General features: G+C 37.7%; 1 protein-coding gene across 1 annotated transcript in view; it reads left to right on the top strand.

Annotated features, from left to right (window-relative positions):
• Positions 1 to 17,500, top strand: part of mgat4b (alpha-1,3-mannosyl-glycoprotein 4-beta-N-acetylglucosaminyltransferase B) — a 96,351-nt gene that overhangs the window by 48,595 nt on the left and 30,256 nt on the right. Inside the window, exons 2-6 of the mRNA XM_043257666.1 lie at positions 5,579 to 5,758; positions 7,787 to 7,930; positions 9,472 to 9,605; positions 14,277 to 14,323; positions 17,173 to 17,286. Coding sequence (XP_043113601.1) covers positions 5,579 to 5,758; positions 7,787 to 7,930; positions 9,472 to 9,605; positions 14,277 to 14,323; positions 17,173 to 17,286 — 619 coding nt within the window. The remainder of the gene's footprint in view (positions 1 to 5,578; positions 5,759 to 7,786; positions 7,931 to 9,471; positions 9,606 to 14,276; positions 14,324 to 17,172; positions 17,287 to 17,500) is intronic.

The following is a 17,500-nucleotide window of genomic DNA, read 5'->3' as shown; positions in this document are numbered from 1 at the left end:
AAGTTACTGTTAGTAGAATGTCTGAAGTGTTACCCCTCATTGTAATGCTCTATTAACTACTTGCAATCAAGTAAAAAGCATTAGAAAATACTTTAATGGTCCTGGAGAAAATAACAGAAGTCTGTACACATCCAACGACATCCGTAAATGAGACCAGACAATGGAAAAAAAGGAAACTCGGGGAATAAATACACAGGGAAAGTAATCAGAGAAAACAGAAACAGGTGTGTGGGACTCATTAACAGACGAGGAAAGATGAGAACAGAGTAAACATGGAAAAACTCAACTAAAACAGACCGTAATCTAGTTATTACAGTAGCCTCTCTGTCTGTCTGCACTCATTCAGGTGAAGTCTGTGACGTTTAACAGAGAGTTCAGGACATACTCAAGTGGAAATACCTGTGAATTTCTTTCCTTTGCATATAACAGGATATATCCCTAAAATGTACATCTGTAAAACACGCATCAAAACAATTTCATATGCACTATATGCTTTTGAGTTTAAGGCTCATAATATAAAGCATTTCCATTTCACTTTTTCCGCAGCAGCTCACTTTGCATCCCCTGCTGTTTTCCAGATATGTTTTATGTGTTATTCAGACTTGTGGGTCTTTTCCATGCACAGGCGTGACTTGGATAAACTGAACTTCACGTATAACAAGACGGAAGGTGTTTTTTTACATAGCTTAGGTCTTTCTTGTGGATGAACCTGAACTGAATTGTTGTTTTTATTATTTGTGGTGGACCTGGCCTCCGAGACCCTGGGAAAATGTCACTGGGTCTGTTTCTGTGTGCTGGATCTGAGCTGACCTGTTGTGCCTGGCCTTTCCAGTGCTTTCTGTGTGTGACCTCTCTGCTGACACTCGGTGATTCAGCAAGCCAAGGACTTTCTGTTTTCACCATTTACTCCTTTATTCTCTTTATGGACTTGTTAAAGATGCTGGTCATTCACACACAGAGTCAAAATTTCCGTATTGTCTGCATAAAGATAGATCATTTATAGGCCTGGAGTGCCAGCACGAGAGGATTGTATTTAATACGTCATTGTTCCGTTCAAACAGATGGAATGATCTGGTTTCAGGATCTGTATGGATTTTGCCCATTATGAAAAAGCCAGGCAGGAATCCAAGCCACTTTACAAAATGAAAGCAAAGAGAACAGGCCAAATGAAAGAGAAAAATATACTCAATAAGATGGAAATTGAGAGACTCAAGGGGATTTCTGACAGCCTCAGAGATACTGTTCAACACGATACTGTCTAGACTACATTTACACACGCACACACACACACACACACACACACAAACTGGTTTGTTTGACTAAATCTAGATGCAAAATTTAGCTTTTAGTTTTCAGTTGGTTTTGTATAGCTAGTTATACAGTAACATAACCCTAATCCTCACAGAAAACCTTTGCATGAATAATATTTACAATAATATTTTTTTAATAATTGAGGACATCTCTAAAAATACATTTTGTCTGATTCTCTAACACACAGTATACGTTATTATTATCTCTAATCACTATAGTTAATTATAAATAATAATAATGATGATAGTAATAAAAAAAAAATTGTTGGACCACCAAGAACACATTTAATTGATCAAAGGTGCAGTTAAAACCATAATTTTGTGATATTTTGTGATATTGTGATCTTTTTATCACTACTCCGTCTTTAATGTCGCACATCACTGTGATATGCTGATCAAAAAACATTATTATTATCATTATTATCAACGTTGAAGTGTACGTGCAAGTACCTCTCTCGTTTTCTTCAGATGTGAGAGTTTAGTTTCTTTTTCACTGTTGCACGGTGGTATCTTTTAGATTTGTCTCAAATCATTTCAGCAGTGTTCAAGCCAACACAATTAAATAAGCTGAAGATATTAAGATAATTATAATGATCTAAATGAGATAATTAAGCATGTGGGAGATTAATCTTGGAGACCGCCCAATGAATGCCGTTTTAATTAGAAGACATTTCAGAGCAGTGGAATTATCACAATTGGAGTATTTTTGTAAAGCCTTTCAAACGTTCTGGCATCGTTGCTCAGGGATTTCTGTTTTTCAGTAATGAATTTCAGGATGAATTATTTTTGACCTGCTAAAGATGCAAGCTGAAGAGAGCGCTGAAATCTGTGAAGTAATTCATTAAGACACTTTGTGAGCTTAAGTAAATTACAGGCAACACTTTCTTTCATGCTTTCATGTCAAGCCCCTTTCTTTTCTTCTCTTCCGCAATAAACCAGCACATTTCCACGAAAGAAGGAAGTAAACAAAATGATGCTAGAGCGAATCAAGGGCAGCTCTATTAGAGGCTGATGGAAGTGTGAGTTTTGACCTCTGTTTGTCTGGTCCTCTCTACACACACACACACACACACACACACACAATCTAAAGCAGCAGGTTTTCTTGCACCGCCAAGTGTCATAATGGCCATGACTATGCTGTTAAATCGTTTTGACGACTAAACCAAGCTAAGCACCCTCACATTTTTCGTCCGTATTTGTTCACTCGTTTCAGCGTCAGTGTGACAGCAAAGCTTGGCGAGATGTCACAGCTGTCTTAAGACTTCTCTTTTAATAAGATGAACGCAGGCACATGCACTGCAGCAGGGACAAACACACGCTGCCGTGCGTCCAATTTACACAGAGACGTGCTGAGCTTGATCAAAGTCCTTTTTAAGCACGTCAGGACACTTGGCGGCCATCTTTATGACTCGCTAATGCAGAGACAAGAGCAGATTCTCAACTTAAATGAGGAAGGCGAGTCTTATGAAACCTGTAAAATCGAATCAAAATGTCAATTGTGTTTTGGATATGTTCTTTTTTTTGTTTTGTGTTTTTTTTCAAACTGTACTTTTATAGTACGATTAGTCTTTGATTTAACAAAAGGCATCATTTTTTTTTCACTCTGTCTATTCCAATCGATCTGAATCCACCTCTTTATAGTAATAGATACAGAGTACATGCTGTAACACATGTGTTTTAGTGTATATCTGCACACATGCTCTTTAAAAGGCTGTGCCTCGGACTCTCTGTCTTTCTGAGAGGCCACCAGCACTCAGCAGTAATCGAGTGTAGGGATCATAGTGGAGATGTCATCAGTACATCAGTAGATTATCTCACTCTACAGGGTATTATATGTACCTCTCCTCCCCAATCTGAAGTGTGGATTGGATTGCACTTGTGTGGAGCGGTGTAATTTCAGATTACACAAGGGCTTTGGACTGCGGTGTGTGTGTGTGTGTGTGTGTGTGTGTGTGTGGGTTGTGCGCTGAGAGTGGGCATTTCTCCCAGAAAAAGCCTGTCTGCTCAGGATTATGCCGTAAAGCATAAATCCTCATGATTCTTTCGTTTCTAGTGTTGAGAGCAAAGAAAGAACAGAAATGAGCTCAGTCAGATGAGAAAATGAGAAATCTTATATAGCTGGCAGCAGTGGTGTCACTGCACAGGTGAAAGTGTGTCATTTATTTGATGTTCAAGTACTTTCTCCTGTCTCGGCTAAACACCCAGAGACAATGGTAAGATATTCATAGGCCGATTTCACAATATAAACACTGTTGAATCTGTGGAGCTTTCAGATCGCACTGACCAGCTCCACACATTGTCCAATGTTTGTTTTTGTCTTTTTAAATAATGCTTTAAAACTATTATTATTATTACTACTCCTACTACTACTACTACTATTGTAGTAGTAGTAGTAGTATATAATAGCAGGATTGAAAAAGTTCGATCTTGTGCAGTTACATGGAAATCGATGGAAAGCCATTACATTCGTAACACTTTACAATAAGGTTGTATTTGTTAAATATAGGTAATGCATAAATGAACTAACAATGAGCAATTCATTCGTTACAGTATTTATTCATCTTCGTTAATGCTAGTTAATAAAAAATACAGCTGGACCAAATTTGTAAATTCTGGCTGAAATTTTTGATTTCGCTTATGTTTTGTCTATAGAAAGATATGCATGTATAGCAATGAAACCCAAAATGCTAAATGTCATGGATGCACATTTACCGAGTAATACACTATTTTGTAGAGTGAGTCAAAATTGATTCAGAGTTAAATGATAAAAAATAACTTTAAAAAGATGGCAGCACTATAATGTTACTCTTGGACACAGATTAGTAGGTCTATTAGTAAAATCTGTTGACTTTAGCAATCTTCATTGCATTATGTGCTAGTGGTGACAATTTAAAAATAGGGAAACAGCCGTTTAAGGTTTTTTTTTTCATATTTGCATGGCTGTAACTCGAGAAGTATTAAAGTTAATGCCTTTTTATGTATTGGGTCTTAACAAACTTTCCTTTTGCCATCTTTATTTTAAGACCCTATGTGGTTCAGTTTATTAAATTATTTAAATTGGTCAAAGACCAAATGTGGGTCCTATTACAAAAATATGATACTACTTTTCTTTTAAAGAGGAACATCTGAAGAGCAAATAATGTTGAAACTAGAGATGTATCTTGTTTCTTTCTGCCAGGACAACTACATTAAACATACCTGCCGTAAATATTATTTTTCATTTTTTAAGTTTGCATGCCTATTACTGAGGAAATATTATAGATATGGCAATATGATTGTATTATAGTTGTTCATTCATTACAGCTTTTATTTTGAACATTTCAAGGCCCTACATTGTTCAGTTCCAGAGATATGAGGATCTCAATGAGGCTTTCATATCCAGATTGTTAAATATCACAATGACCAAAAACCAGATTTGGCCACTTTTCATGCTGCCAATTCTTATTTTATTTAAAGAACAATGTCAGTTACAATGAACAATTAGAATTGCATCTTGTCACCATCTATCAGATTTCTACAGATTTCACTTACAGATTTACCAATCTCTGTGTAAAATTAATATTATGATGCTGCCACCTTTTTGAAGCAATTTGACTATCATTTCACTCTGACTCTGAAAACCCCCTTCTTCATCTAAACAGAATAGCGCTTCCTATATTTCTTTAAATTCATTTAAATGCACTTTAAAGTTTGACATTTGGTCTGCATTTGAGGGTTGAAAGAACAGATTTGTATTTCTAACTCTCTCTGTGTGTTGACCTCTGGGGTCAGGAGCATTGATCGCCCGTTAAGGAAGGTTATGACCCGAGACATGGAGAAAACAAGCAACCTCACTAAAACACTTGTTTAAATGTCATGAATGACTGGCTGGTTACATGACACCAGTTCTGTTCTCTCCCTGTCTAAGAAAACTGCAGTGTTTAAATGTAAACGAGTGCGGTTTCAGCCCTTTAAAGGGCACAAAGAAGAAGAGAGGGGAAGACTCAAAATATCCTCTCATTTTTTACACTTGTCATCCTTATTACCATCCGAAAAACAACCCTGTTAAATATAGGCCTATGAGAAACATGCTCATGTTCGGTGTTGAATTATCAGCCATTATTTATTGATGCATAACATAACGGTTCTTTTGACTGGATAATTGAATGCTGTTATAATAAATTACGAAGCAAGAAGTTGAAGTGTGTTGAGAAAAAGCAAAAGCTGTGGGTTTCCTTTGCACTTTTAAACCACTGACTAGTGTTGTTCTCTCTTTGTTCTGATTGTAGGTAATGTCGTAGACATATACCAGCGTGAATTTCTGGCGCTGAGAGACCGTCTGCACTCCGCTGAGCAAGAGAACCTCAAACGCTCCAAAGAGCTCAACCTGGTGCTGGACGAAATCAAGCGAGCCATCGCTGAGAAGCAAGCACTGCGGGACATCAACCGCACCTGGAGCAGCCTGTCAGGTCAGACACACCTGAAACGCTTTTCTGTCAGCCAGTCATTGCCCTCTGACTTTAAGAGATGGTCCTCAGTGCAGAACGCAAGATCCAGGGGCAAGGTTGGACCTAGATCTAACTCCTCCCACCTTACGTATACTTAAACCTACCGGACGCCACCCCCTTATCCCTAAACATGTCTCCATAGGGCAATATTTGGCTGAGATACAATTATTTGAACATCTGAGGGTGCATAAAAGAATTGAGAAAATCACCTTTAAAGTTGTCCAAATGAAGTTCTTAGTAATGTATATCGCTAAACAAAATGAAGTTTCTATGTATTTATGGTACATGATCTTTCCTTTAAAGTTCAAATCAATCATTTTATTTTTGCCATTTTATTCTACAGATAAACCAATGCGGGGTTACTTATCTAAAACTTCTTGATCTATATAAACCATTGCTTACAGCCAACTGTCATATTGGCTTTTTCGTGAACCCTCATTTATCATAAATTATGAAGATTTTGAAGTGATGAGTCCTCTGGATTTAATTGATATTTGTCACCCTTGTCATAATAAATTAATAAATAAAAAATCATACCTAAAATGAAAGCTAAATCAATAAGATTTCCATTGATGCCTGGTGCTTTAGGATAGGGACAATATTTGGTCGAGATACAACTATTTGAAAACCTAGAATTTCATCAAAAAGACTGATTTTGTTCTCCAGGGTCACATATATTGTACCTTTTGTAGCTTTCAGAAACCTTGCTTTTATTTATTTTGTCTTCAGCTTGGTTTTGGAAGGTTTTCTGTTCATTCAGTAAGGATCACACCATACACAGCTGTCAGTTACGTCTTAAACAATTTAAATGTTTTGTCTTTTTGTAAGGAATATCATTAAGCTGTCACTTTCATTAGCAGAATTTAGTATAAATGTAAACCTGGGGGAAATTAGCCTTCAAAGACAAAGAAACAAGATTTAATTCACTTATTTTGTCTTCTACTTGCTTCTCTTTCCTCACCTCCTATTAATTAATGCTAATGCTCAGAAATATTTTAAAGACAGCATGGAACATGATTTTTACTTAATATCCAAATAATTTTGACCTATGCACTGAACTTTGGCAATTAATATACCTGTGCGACTGTTTTTGTGCTCCAGGGTCACATAATCTAACTTTTTTGACTATGTAGCTTACAGCCAACTGTTATTTGTGCATTCATGAGCTAATGCTTATCGTAAGCTGCATCACATCACAAAGCTTGTGAAGTAACGGTCCTCTGGATTTAATTGATATTTGATAGATTTTGTACGTTCTGTTGTCCCGATGCTAAAACCTGCTTTCATTTATTTTGGCACTGTCTTCATTCAGCTTGTTTTTGGTCGGATTTGTGCTCGTTTATTAAGGATCACATCATGCACAGCTGTCAGCTGTGTTTTAAAAAGTTTTTTTTTTCTTATGGCATGAAGGATCAAGCTGCCACTTTCATTAGCTAAATTTAGTATGTGATCATTGACACATAAGCAAGTATTTAATAAACTCCAAGAAGTCCTCGCTTTGTCTTCTGCTTTCTTCTCTTTCTTTACATCCTCTTGATTTATTTATTATTTTAAATGGGTTATCAGATGCCCATGTACCAGATGCACAAGTCCATATGATTCTTTAGGGTCTTAATGAAAATGTTTCAAAATTTGTCAATGGTAGTATAAAAAACACCCTTTTACTTCTTCTCAGCTTCTTTCAGAGCAGCTCGTTTTGGTGCATGTTCCTTTAAATCCTAATGAGCTCTGCAAGCCCTCTCTTCTGTGGGGGGAGCAGTAATGTTTACCCACATTTAGCACGAAACTTGCTAGCTAGCACATTATTATTATTGAAGGTGTTTTGCAAAGATTCACTAAACCCTTATATTTCTCCTGGATCACAAAACACATTTATTTTCAAACATTTTGCATCCCACGACCCCTTTAAAGACAATAATAATTCGTATCAGGTCATGTGCTAGTAGTTTAAACCGGCTAACTCGGACCTTTGACTGTCATGTCTTCCAGATGAGACCAAGCTGAAGCTGTGGAACGTGACAAGCAGTAAGAATGTTCTTCAGCTGCCCAGCATCTTCCACCATCTGCCGCACCTTCTGGCCAAGGAGACCAGCCTCCAGCCGGCGGTGCACATCGGCCAGGGCCGCACCGGAGGTCAGAGAAATGAGTTCCTCTCTCTAACGTGTAGGGGTGGGAGAAAAAATCTATTCTACTATTTATCACAATTCTCTCTTCAAGCGATTCTGAATCGATTCAGTTTTTTCCCCCAGCCAAGCCATGTTTGTGAAACCGGGCCATTGAGTTGAAAATGATAATTGTATTTAAACTGAATTGAATTGAATCATAAATAGTTTTGGAATCGGATCATGAAGTGCCTGACGATCGCATTATCGAATCGCAATACTTGTAGAATCGATATTTAAAAAAAAAAAATGGCAATGCATATCGTATCGGCACCAAATGATCATGATAGTATAGAATCGGGAGGTAGGTGTATCGTCCCATCTCTACTAACGTGTGATATGTTTTCTTACATTCACCTGCAGGCCTGTCTAGTTAATGTGGATTCTGTGTAAAAAATGGGCCTGGTGCCTCTAGTAACCCGCTGCTGTCGGATGGGATCATGCGATGTTGTTGAATTTCTGTGTTCACCATCTCCGAGGCGAGTGGTGTTGAATGTACTGCTAACGTGAAGCAGTTTATGACTAACGCTGAACTCAGAGGAAACACTGAAACGGCAATAACATCAATATCTGCTGAGATGGTGGAGAGATGTGCAATCCAACCTACAGGCTGACCGCTTATATAGTGAATAAATATTAAGAAAAGATGTCATTTTTGCTTTGGAACATAAAAAAAAATGTAACTATGAATTTCTCAAATACTCAAACGCGTGTAATTTTTTTTGGTTGATTCCAACATGCATCATGCATCATTTTGAGGGTTTTTAAATGGAAATTGCAAAAGAACTCATTTAGAAAAATATGCGGTTGATTGAAGTCACACATATCCAAATGATTTTTTTTTTCATTGCAATAATATCTCACTATATTTTTGACGAGTTAAATGCAGTGTTCTTTCGGAGCTCTAACCTATGAACATTGTTGTACACGTTCAGTCGTGTGATCCCTCAGGCATGTATTATCTGCCTTGCGTGGTGATGTCATCATCCTGTAATACCAAATTTAAATGACACTCTGATGTGCATTTATGACCTTTTTGTGCCGTTCTAGAGATATCTAAGCAGGCCAGGAAGAGCGGCTTGAAAAATACAGCCTCGTAAAAGAAATAAATACCGCCGAAAATAAAAGCTAATTTCATTGTCTGCGATCCCCTTATTATATCATCGCTCTTAAAATGTATTGTCTTTCTGACTCGTATATATACGTCGTACTGCTCTCATATTGCTCTCCGCCTCCTGTCCTGGCTCTGTGCCCTGCTGTGTCTGGGTCTCTGGCCTGTCTGAGTGGACATTTCTCTGGGGTGCTGTCCAACAGCCTCAGACCCCGGCGGGGAGGAGATGCTCGCCGTCCTGCAGCCTCAGCGGGGAGCTGCTATCCATCCAGCTTTAATTAGGATTGAGCTCTTGCAAATGCAAATGCACAGTCAGACAGGACTCCGTGTGAATGGTACAGTAAGCTTTAGCGGTGATCTGCCAGAGGTGGTTGATTAGTGGCTTTTTCCCTGTCTCTCAGTGTCGATAGTGTTGGGGGTGCCCAGTGTGAAGAGAGAGGTGCACTCCTACCTGACGGACACGCTGAGCTCGCTGATGTCTGAGCTGAGTCCGGCCGAGAAGGAGGACTGCGTGATTGTCGTCTTCATCGCAGAGGTGAGATCATACTGACAAGAGCATGCAGAATGGATTCAGTTTTTATGAGGATGTAGCCTTTTTCTTAATGAGACCCAGAAATGCAATTTGTGTACTTATGTTATGTTTACCTGCTTTCTCTAGTACATATATTTGGCGCAATATGTGGAATATATATGATATAATATATTATAAATCCAAAAGAAACCAGAAGGGACTTTTGAATTATTTTATTGAATCATGGCAAAAACGCTGATTCATCCACTATAAAAAAAAAAGGCTCTTTAAGAGCGAGTCATTAAATCATTTACCAACCAGTTAGTTCAGCACACCTCTGCTCTGTCGCTCTGAGATGTGCAGTTCTGCTTTGACGTTAATGGCCGGATTTTTGAAAAACTTTGCTACCCACCGGCAGCTTTTCTGATCATTTTCACAAAAGTTTTATGGCACCCAGAACATTGTGTTGTATGAATATTTGAACATGCAATATTTCAAAAAAAAGAACAGAGCCTATAGCGTAACGCTCAAATACAGCTCGCATTCAGGTGTTGGTAAAAATATATTGCATTAAGCTAGAGTATGTGTTTTATTGAAAAAAGCTAATTTTTGATCATGTTTAAGAAATGGCGTTTTTGGAAAATAGATTGTTTCCATCAACACATCCGGCGCTTGCACGGTCCTACTCCTGGTTCGACTTTTATTCAGTACATCAGTTTTAATTTATACTGTATGCTGTTTAATGCGTGATGATTGAGCTATTTTGCATATGCATCAACTAACATACTCAATCGCTTGCTTCTGCTTCTTCTTCACCCTGTTTCCAGACGTTCAGCACTCTTTCAGTAGACGCATAATAGCTCCTTATACCATACACTAGTGAAAACATGAAATGGCAAAAAATTCACAAATGATGGAAAATTTAATCAGCGATGGGGACGGAGATAATGTAATTGTTCATGTTCGGGAATAATGAAGGTGGGAGCAGTTACATGTTTAACATAAACTTTTAAGCAAATAAATGAACAACAAAGCCAAAGCAGGAGCCCCTGAGACATTAATGAGTATGTAGTAACTGACTCAATTTACTCGTTTCCTTGGCTGCAATATCAATTTTCCTGCAATTTTCCACCAGCTGGCAATCCAGATTGTTCAAATACTGTTGGTTAAAGTGGGCGGAGTCACACAGACCAAAACAAAAACCGATATTCCAGAACAGAACGCATATTCCAAAGCAGAATAGCTGGCTTTTCTAAATATCTGCAATCATACGGTGGTATTATTATCCTTTAGTACAGTCAAAAAATTACAAACTGTTGCTCGACTAGAGAATTGCAAACAAAGTGAAAGGTAGGCATCATTAGTGTCTACGCACCCCAAATAACAGGCTGTATCCCAAATGACGTTCTATACACATACTATGCATGTATTTTACTGTCTTGTGTATATAGGTTTATTTTGACGCAGGAAATGAAATATATATTTTTTCCTATGATTACTATATCCATTAAGAAAGAGAGCAAACTATTAAAATAAACAGCTTAATGAAATAATTATGATTACCAATTTTTTTTTTTTTTTTTTCAAAATACAATATTTGGTGATTTAGTGGTCAGTTGTTGTGTTTGAGTCGTTTCACATTAATCAACATTGACTGTAGTTCATGAGTAACTGCCGGCAATGAAATTCACACTGTGTGTGTGTGTGTGTGTGTGTGTGTACTTGTGAGATAATTGAAGCGCAAGCTATACATCATTTTATTGTAGATTGTATGTAACGCACACCACCAGAGAGACAAGCTCTCTCTTTTTCTTTCTGGTTTGCTGTTTGCCGTGCTAAAGGAAAAAATCCACCCGAAAAAGAACATTTTGTGATCATTTACTCACCCTCGTATCATACTAACCCTCTTTGATTCTCTTCCATGGAACACAAAAGAAGATTACTGGGTCTAAACTGAGCACAAATTTGCAATTTGGTGCAGTTGCCAGAAATTCTTATAGTTGTAATGTAAATCAGTGATATCTTTATAACAGACAGCTTACATAAAATGCATATAAATATCAGCCGTCACTCTGTATCTCCCAGTGTAATGTCTTTTTAGAATTGTAATATTTTACGTAAAAATATTTCCTCAAAAACCTGTTGGAAGATAGCTGATGCTCACATTTTACATAGTTACTTTGTAGTTACTTTAGTCTAGTCTGTATTCATCTTGAAATATTAACATTTTACTAAAAACTTTGGAAACATAAAAATAGTTTTTTTGTGCTCAGCAAGGCTGCATTTTGTATTTGATCAAAATCTTGTAGAAACAGTAATGATGTGAAATAGTGTTACAATTTGAAGTAGCTCATTTCTATTTGAATCATTTTTAACCTATAATTTATTATTTTTCAAAGCAGAAATTTCATCATTACTCCAATCTTTAAATCTGTGTCGCGTGACTCGCTGATTTCCTGAACAAGGAAAGTCAATGTAAAAAAAAAATGAAAAAACTTTGCCCCTTAATATTTACGTTTTACATTTTTACGTTTACACATTTAGCAGATGCTTTTATCCAAAAAGTTGCCAAAACGTATAAGCTACTGATCAGATAGCATGGTACGGCTGATTTGGAGGCCTTAGAATAAGCATTTCAAAGTTTGTACAGTACATAATGTATTTAACCACATCCTGAAATGATTGAATATTGACATTTACTCACTGAAACCTAAATATTCATCATTCATTTTAATTGCCTAGTAACCTTCACATTTTCTACTTTTCATTTGGGTTGGGAATTACAGTAAGGTGAGGAAATAACGGCAGAATGGGTGAAATTGAAAAAGAAAAACATATTCTATTGATTAATCTGTGGCTTTTGAGAAACGTACTTCTCGACTATTAATAAAGTATGCTCCATGAGTGACATTTCTTTGCTTTCCACTGAGTGTTTGTCATTTCCACACACCTGCAACTCGGATTCAAGCAGACCCATTTGCATGTACTTTGCATACAAAATTTAGATGCATGCCAGTCAGTTTCACTGATATACAGCACGGTTTAGATTTGTTGATGCAAATGTGTCGAGACAACGTCAGACTGCAGAAAAAGATGCGCTTTGTTGATGTCTCACAGGAAATCCTTACTGCTCATTTTATTGTGAGAAACAAAAACACTGGTGGTGTTCGCTAAGGCGGACTTCACTCTAACTATTACTATTGCTCACAATAACCACGTATCTTAAGCATTAGATCCTACAATGTTGCATTGTTGTTATGGCCTCTTTTGACTTGAGATAAGTATCCACCTTCTAGAACATAATGAATAGCAGCAGCTGTAAAAAAACACCCCAAAGCCTCTAGCAACGTGCTAAAAAGGCCTTAACAGCTGAAAAACAATATGCTAAAAAATAAACACTCTGCTACTGAAAACCAGCTTGCTAAAAACCATTCAGAACACTCTAGCGAACATATGGCAACCCACTAAAAATCCTCTCTGAGCTCCGAATAGCTACAAGCTGAAAAGCACTCATAGCAGCGCCGTTGTGGACATTTCTCCCCCTTCTGAAATCACCATTCACATTTTTGATCAGGAAACGCAAAAACAGATTTCACCGTCTCATGGATGCCGTGTTTCTGTCCACTTTTGAATAGAGGGTTTAAAAGGATTTGTTGTATATGACAGGCTTTTTGTTCCGTCTTTGAAGCGTTGTGAAGAATAGCTGATGTGACAGCAAAGGGGTCGGAGTTGTTTGTCCCGTTGTAAGTCACGATCCTCAAGCTTCCTATTTGTCTGGAAAAGCAGCAATTCCCATTTCTCTTGAGTTGAAAGATTTGGTCAAAGTTGCTGCAGGTGTTTCCTCATCATCTGTTCCCTGCGTCTCGGGAGTCGCTCCGATAGTTTAGAAAACAATGACTCAGTCGTGAGCGATCTGTGGGAAGTAATGAGGATTTGATGGGTCTGGTGGTTCACGGACGCTGACGCAGTGTCTGTATCCTCACATTATGCCCTCATACGCTGTCCTTGAGTTTTACTGTTATGGCTCCATTTTACACAATGGGGCACAAATAACAGTGCTTCAGAACAGCCCTAGAGTATTTCGACATGAAAGTCAGCATGAAACTAAAATTACGATAGCCTTTTCTCTTCGTTATAGAGATCGAACTCATAAATGTAAAGTTGTGCACGGATAAATCATTTGTTAAAAGACAATTAATGACAAAATTCAATCCAAGTGGGCTTTATTTTATCTAAATAAAGCACAAACCTTTAAAGCAAATCCTTGCATAGCAAGTTTTAAAAGATAAAGCGATATATAAACCATTTAAAGAGCCACAACGATCTTAAAGAAAGAACGAAGGAATTCTGTTAATTTTAATGATGGCAATAGTGCCCCATGTGGAAACTCCCAAAATGCGGTCCGTACTTGAGTCGCGTTTTGAACGAACCGTGAAATTGAATCTGAACAGTGAAATCCATTTGCCGTTTTATAGTGGAAAGTGCTTTAGCAGCTCATCACCATTTGCTTCCATTATTGGACAGTTAAAGTTTTTCTCTTGACTACAGAGACTGTATAATGTCTTTAGCAGGAAAAGTCAGGAAATGAGAATCGACATTGTACTTAAAACATCCATCCAAAAAACTCCTACAAACACTTGTCTAGCCCAAAGGTGAAGGTTTATTAAACCGCTGATTCTTGCTTTGTTTTTGCAGACGGATCAACAATATGCAAATAGTGTTGCTGACAACCTTAAGCGCCTGTGAGTACCCTGCACTTTCATTCATGTTATGACCACAATCTGCTTTGAGTTTCATTGGTACATGTGTGTTTATGTGTTTGAGAGATCATGTGACTACAGACCTTTACCCGCTTGCTTTTTAAGGACAATAGCAGAAGAAACAGAAGGGAAAGTCCATCCTCTGGGTTTGAGTTCCTCTGCTTCGTTCTGCTTGTCCCACATTAGTCATGAGCTTGTGTTTTTACTGATTGTTTCTGCATTGAGTTGCACTGGAAAAGAATTCTGTGTGTGTGTGTGTGTGTTTTGATTAGATCTTAGCTTTTGTTGGCTTTTATTTCTCCCCTTGATCTTTCTATCTACTAATGGGTGTGTTACGTGGGTGCACATTTGGGTTATTATAATGAACCAAAACTAAAACCTTGAAAAAATGTGTGTATTACTTGGAAGAAAAGAAAAGAATGCAGTAACTGCAATAAAATTTTAATTTGGTTAAAATTTGCTAATTCTTTTAAATACTTGATAACCTCAATATACTTAAATAACTCAATAGCTCAATACAATAAAAACTATGTAGACATGTTTAAAAAAAAAAACTACTGGGAAAAAAATATTACTAAAACATTTTAGTATTTAATATTTACTAAAAACATTAATAATATTACAATATTATATTGATGTTTATATATGTGTATATTAATTTAATATAAAATAATTTTTATGGTAACACTTTAGTTTAGGGACCAAGTACTTGGGACTTAAGACACTTTAGAGTTTCTTTAGGAGTGGAGGAAATAGACGAAACATAAAGAGGAAGAAGAAATGTGTTGCACACAATGAGTGATGGTGAGTTAATAAGACAATACACAGTACATAGTGCAGAGGTCATGTGACCGATCTTATTAGAAACACACTAACCTCTCTGTCATCGCACAGAAATGCCATAGTGCCGGAAATGCAAGTGGAAAAATGCAACTATGACGATTTGGGTCTGTCGCAACCTTCTATGAGAAAAGTGATCACCCTTAACAGTTACAGCACTTTCAGAACCTTATCGTGTTGCTGTTCATTTCCTATAAAATACGTTAAGTATGACAGCATGAGAGAGAGAGAGAGACAGTCAGAGATAGAGAGGTAAAGGGTAACGTTTTTGTCTTTTCCTCGCTCAAAGTTTCTCTCAGATTGGTCCTGAATCACTTTTAAGTTAAAACTAGAAATTGAAAAGGTAAAATAGGGGCTCTTTGACAGGACTAAAAGGCATGTCTTAGAGAGGCAGAGTCTCTAAGAAGTAAAGATGGGCAAAGGCTCTCCAATCTGTGAAAGAGTGTGTCACTTTATTATGGAATACTTTAAAAACAAAGTTTCTCAACAACAAATTGCAAAGGCTTTGCAAATCTCATCATCTACAGTGCATAACATCATCAAGAGATTTCAGTTAAATCTCTGTGCGTAAGGGACAAGGCAGAAGACCTTTGTTGGATGCTCGTGGTCTTCGGGCCTCAGGCGACACTGCATCATTCATCGCCATGATTCTGTCCTTGACATTACTAAATGGGGCCAGGACAATTTCCAGAGATTACTGTCGGCATCTGTCCACTCTGCCATCTTCAGACGCCAACTAAAGCTGTAAAAAGGAAGGCATGTGTGAAGATGGTCCAGAAGTAGTGTTGTGTCCTGTGGGCCAAGGCTCATTTGAAACGGACTGTTTCAAGGTGTAAAAGTGTTCTGTGGTCTACGGGCTATAGAGGGGGGATTCCTTCCAGTATGTTACCAGCATCCAGTTCAAAAGCCGGCATCTCTGATGGTATGGAGGTGCACAAGTGCATATGGTATGGGCAGCTTGCATGTTTTGGAAACACTATAAATGCTAAAAGGTATATAAAGGTTTAGAGCAACGTATGCTGCCTTACATATGACGTCTGTTTCAGGAAAACCAAAGCCCTTGTGTATTTCAGCAGGACAATGTGAAAACCACATACTGCAGCTATTACAACAGCATGGCTTTGTAGTAGAAGAGTCCGGCGCTGAACTGACCTGCAGATCTTTCACCTATAGAGAACATTTAGCGCATTATTAAACAACATAATATGTCAAACTTTTTAACCGTTGGAAACCTATATCAGGCAAGAATGGGACCAAGTTCCAGCATCAAAACTCCAGAAACCTCGATGTCTTCAAACTTCAAAGAAGAGGAGATGCTGCACCACGATAAACATGCCCCTGTCCCAACTTTTTTGACACCTGTAGCGGGCATCAAATTTGAAATGAGCTCATTTTGCACATAAAATGTTCTGTTTTGAATAAAATATTGGCTCATGTGATTTGATGTTCTCTTAGTTTTCATTTTATTCAAATTTAAAAAACGTCCCTGGACATTTTTGGAATTTGGGTTGTTCCAGCATTCAAGCTGTTTATTATTGCTTACACACGTTAATGTCTAACTCTGCATGCCCATGTTTTTGATTTTTTGAAGTAATCCTTAATTAGAGTTTGAGGCAAAAGTCATAGTTAATTGTTACATAATAGCGAGAATTGTTCCACAAACAGAACGGCAATTTATAGATGCATCACACAAACACATACTAAGATGGGACTAGTCCTGTCCAGCTCCAAAAGAGACGCAAACACTATTAAATCATACGGTTGCTTTGTGTGGAAAACCAGACTCAAATTTAAGTAAGACTAAATTTGCTGAAAACGCTCATTCAAAACTTGATACTACTCCACATTCGCTTTCAGTGTATGGAAAAGTGCAGCTTGGACATTTTTACTAAACATTGCTTTTGTGTTTCTCAAAAGAAATAAAGTCAAGCAGAATTATGTGACTGGGTAACATGGAGTTAACATACATCCTCTCTATGCGTGTGTTTCAGGTTTCCAGGGGAGATTCAGTCTGGGCTGCTGGAGATCATCTCTCCCTCCATCCATTTCTATCCAGACTTCTCTCACCTCAAAGAGTCGTTTGGTGACCCTAAAGAGCGGGTCAGGTAATATAACCGCTGTAGACCATCCTTTCTCATGCCATCAGTGCGCGTGTGTGTGTGTGTGTGTGTGTGTGTGTTTTGTTGTAATTAGTCATGAATCATCAGTGTGAACGCTGAGCCCCTCTCAGTCATTAGCGTCTCACATACAGTGACTCAGTATGGAAAACATATCTGTTTGCACACACAGTGAACAAATGTACTGAAAAGCAGTTTACAT

This window comes from Puntigrus tetrazona, chromosome 14 (genome assembly GCF_018831695.1).
Source record: "Puntigrus tetrazona isolate hp1 chromosome 14, ASM1883169v1, whole genome shotgun sequence".
NCBI classification, from domain to species: domain Eukaryota; kingdom Metazoa; phylum Chordata; class Actinopteri; order Cypriniformes; family Cyprinidae; genus Puntigrus; species Puntigrus tetrazona.
The sequence above is the reverse complement of the archived record's forward strand: the minus strand, read 5'-3'. Positions and strand labels throughout refer to the sequence as shown.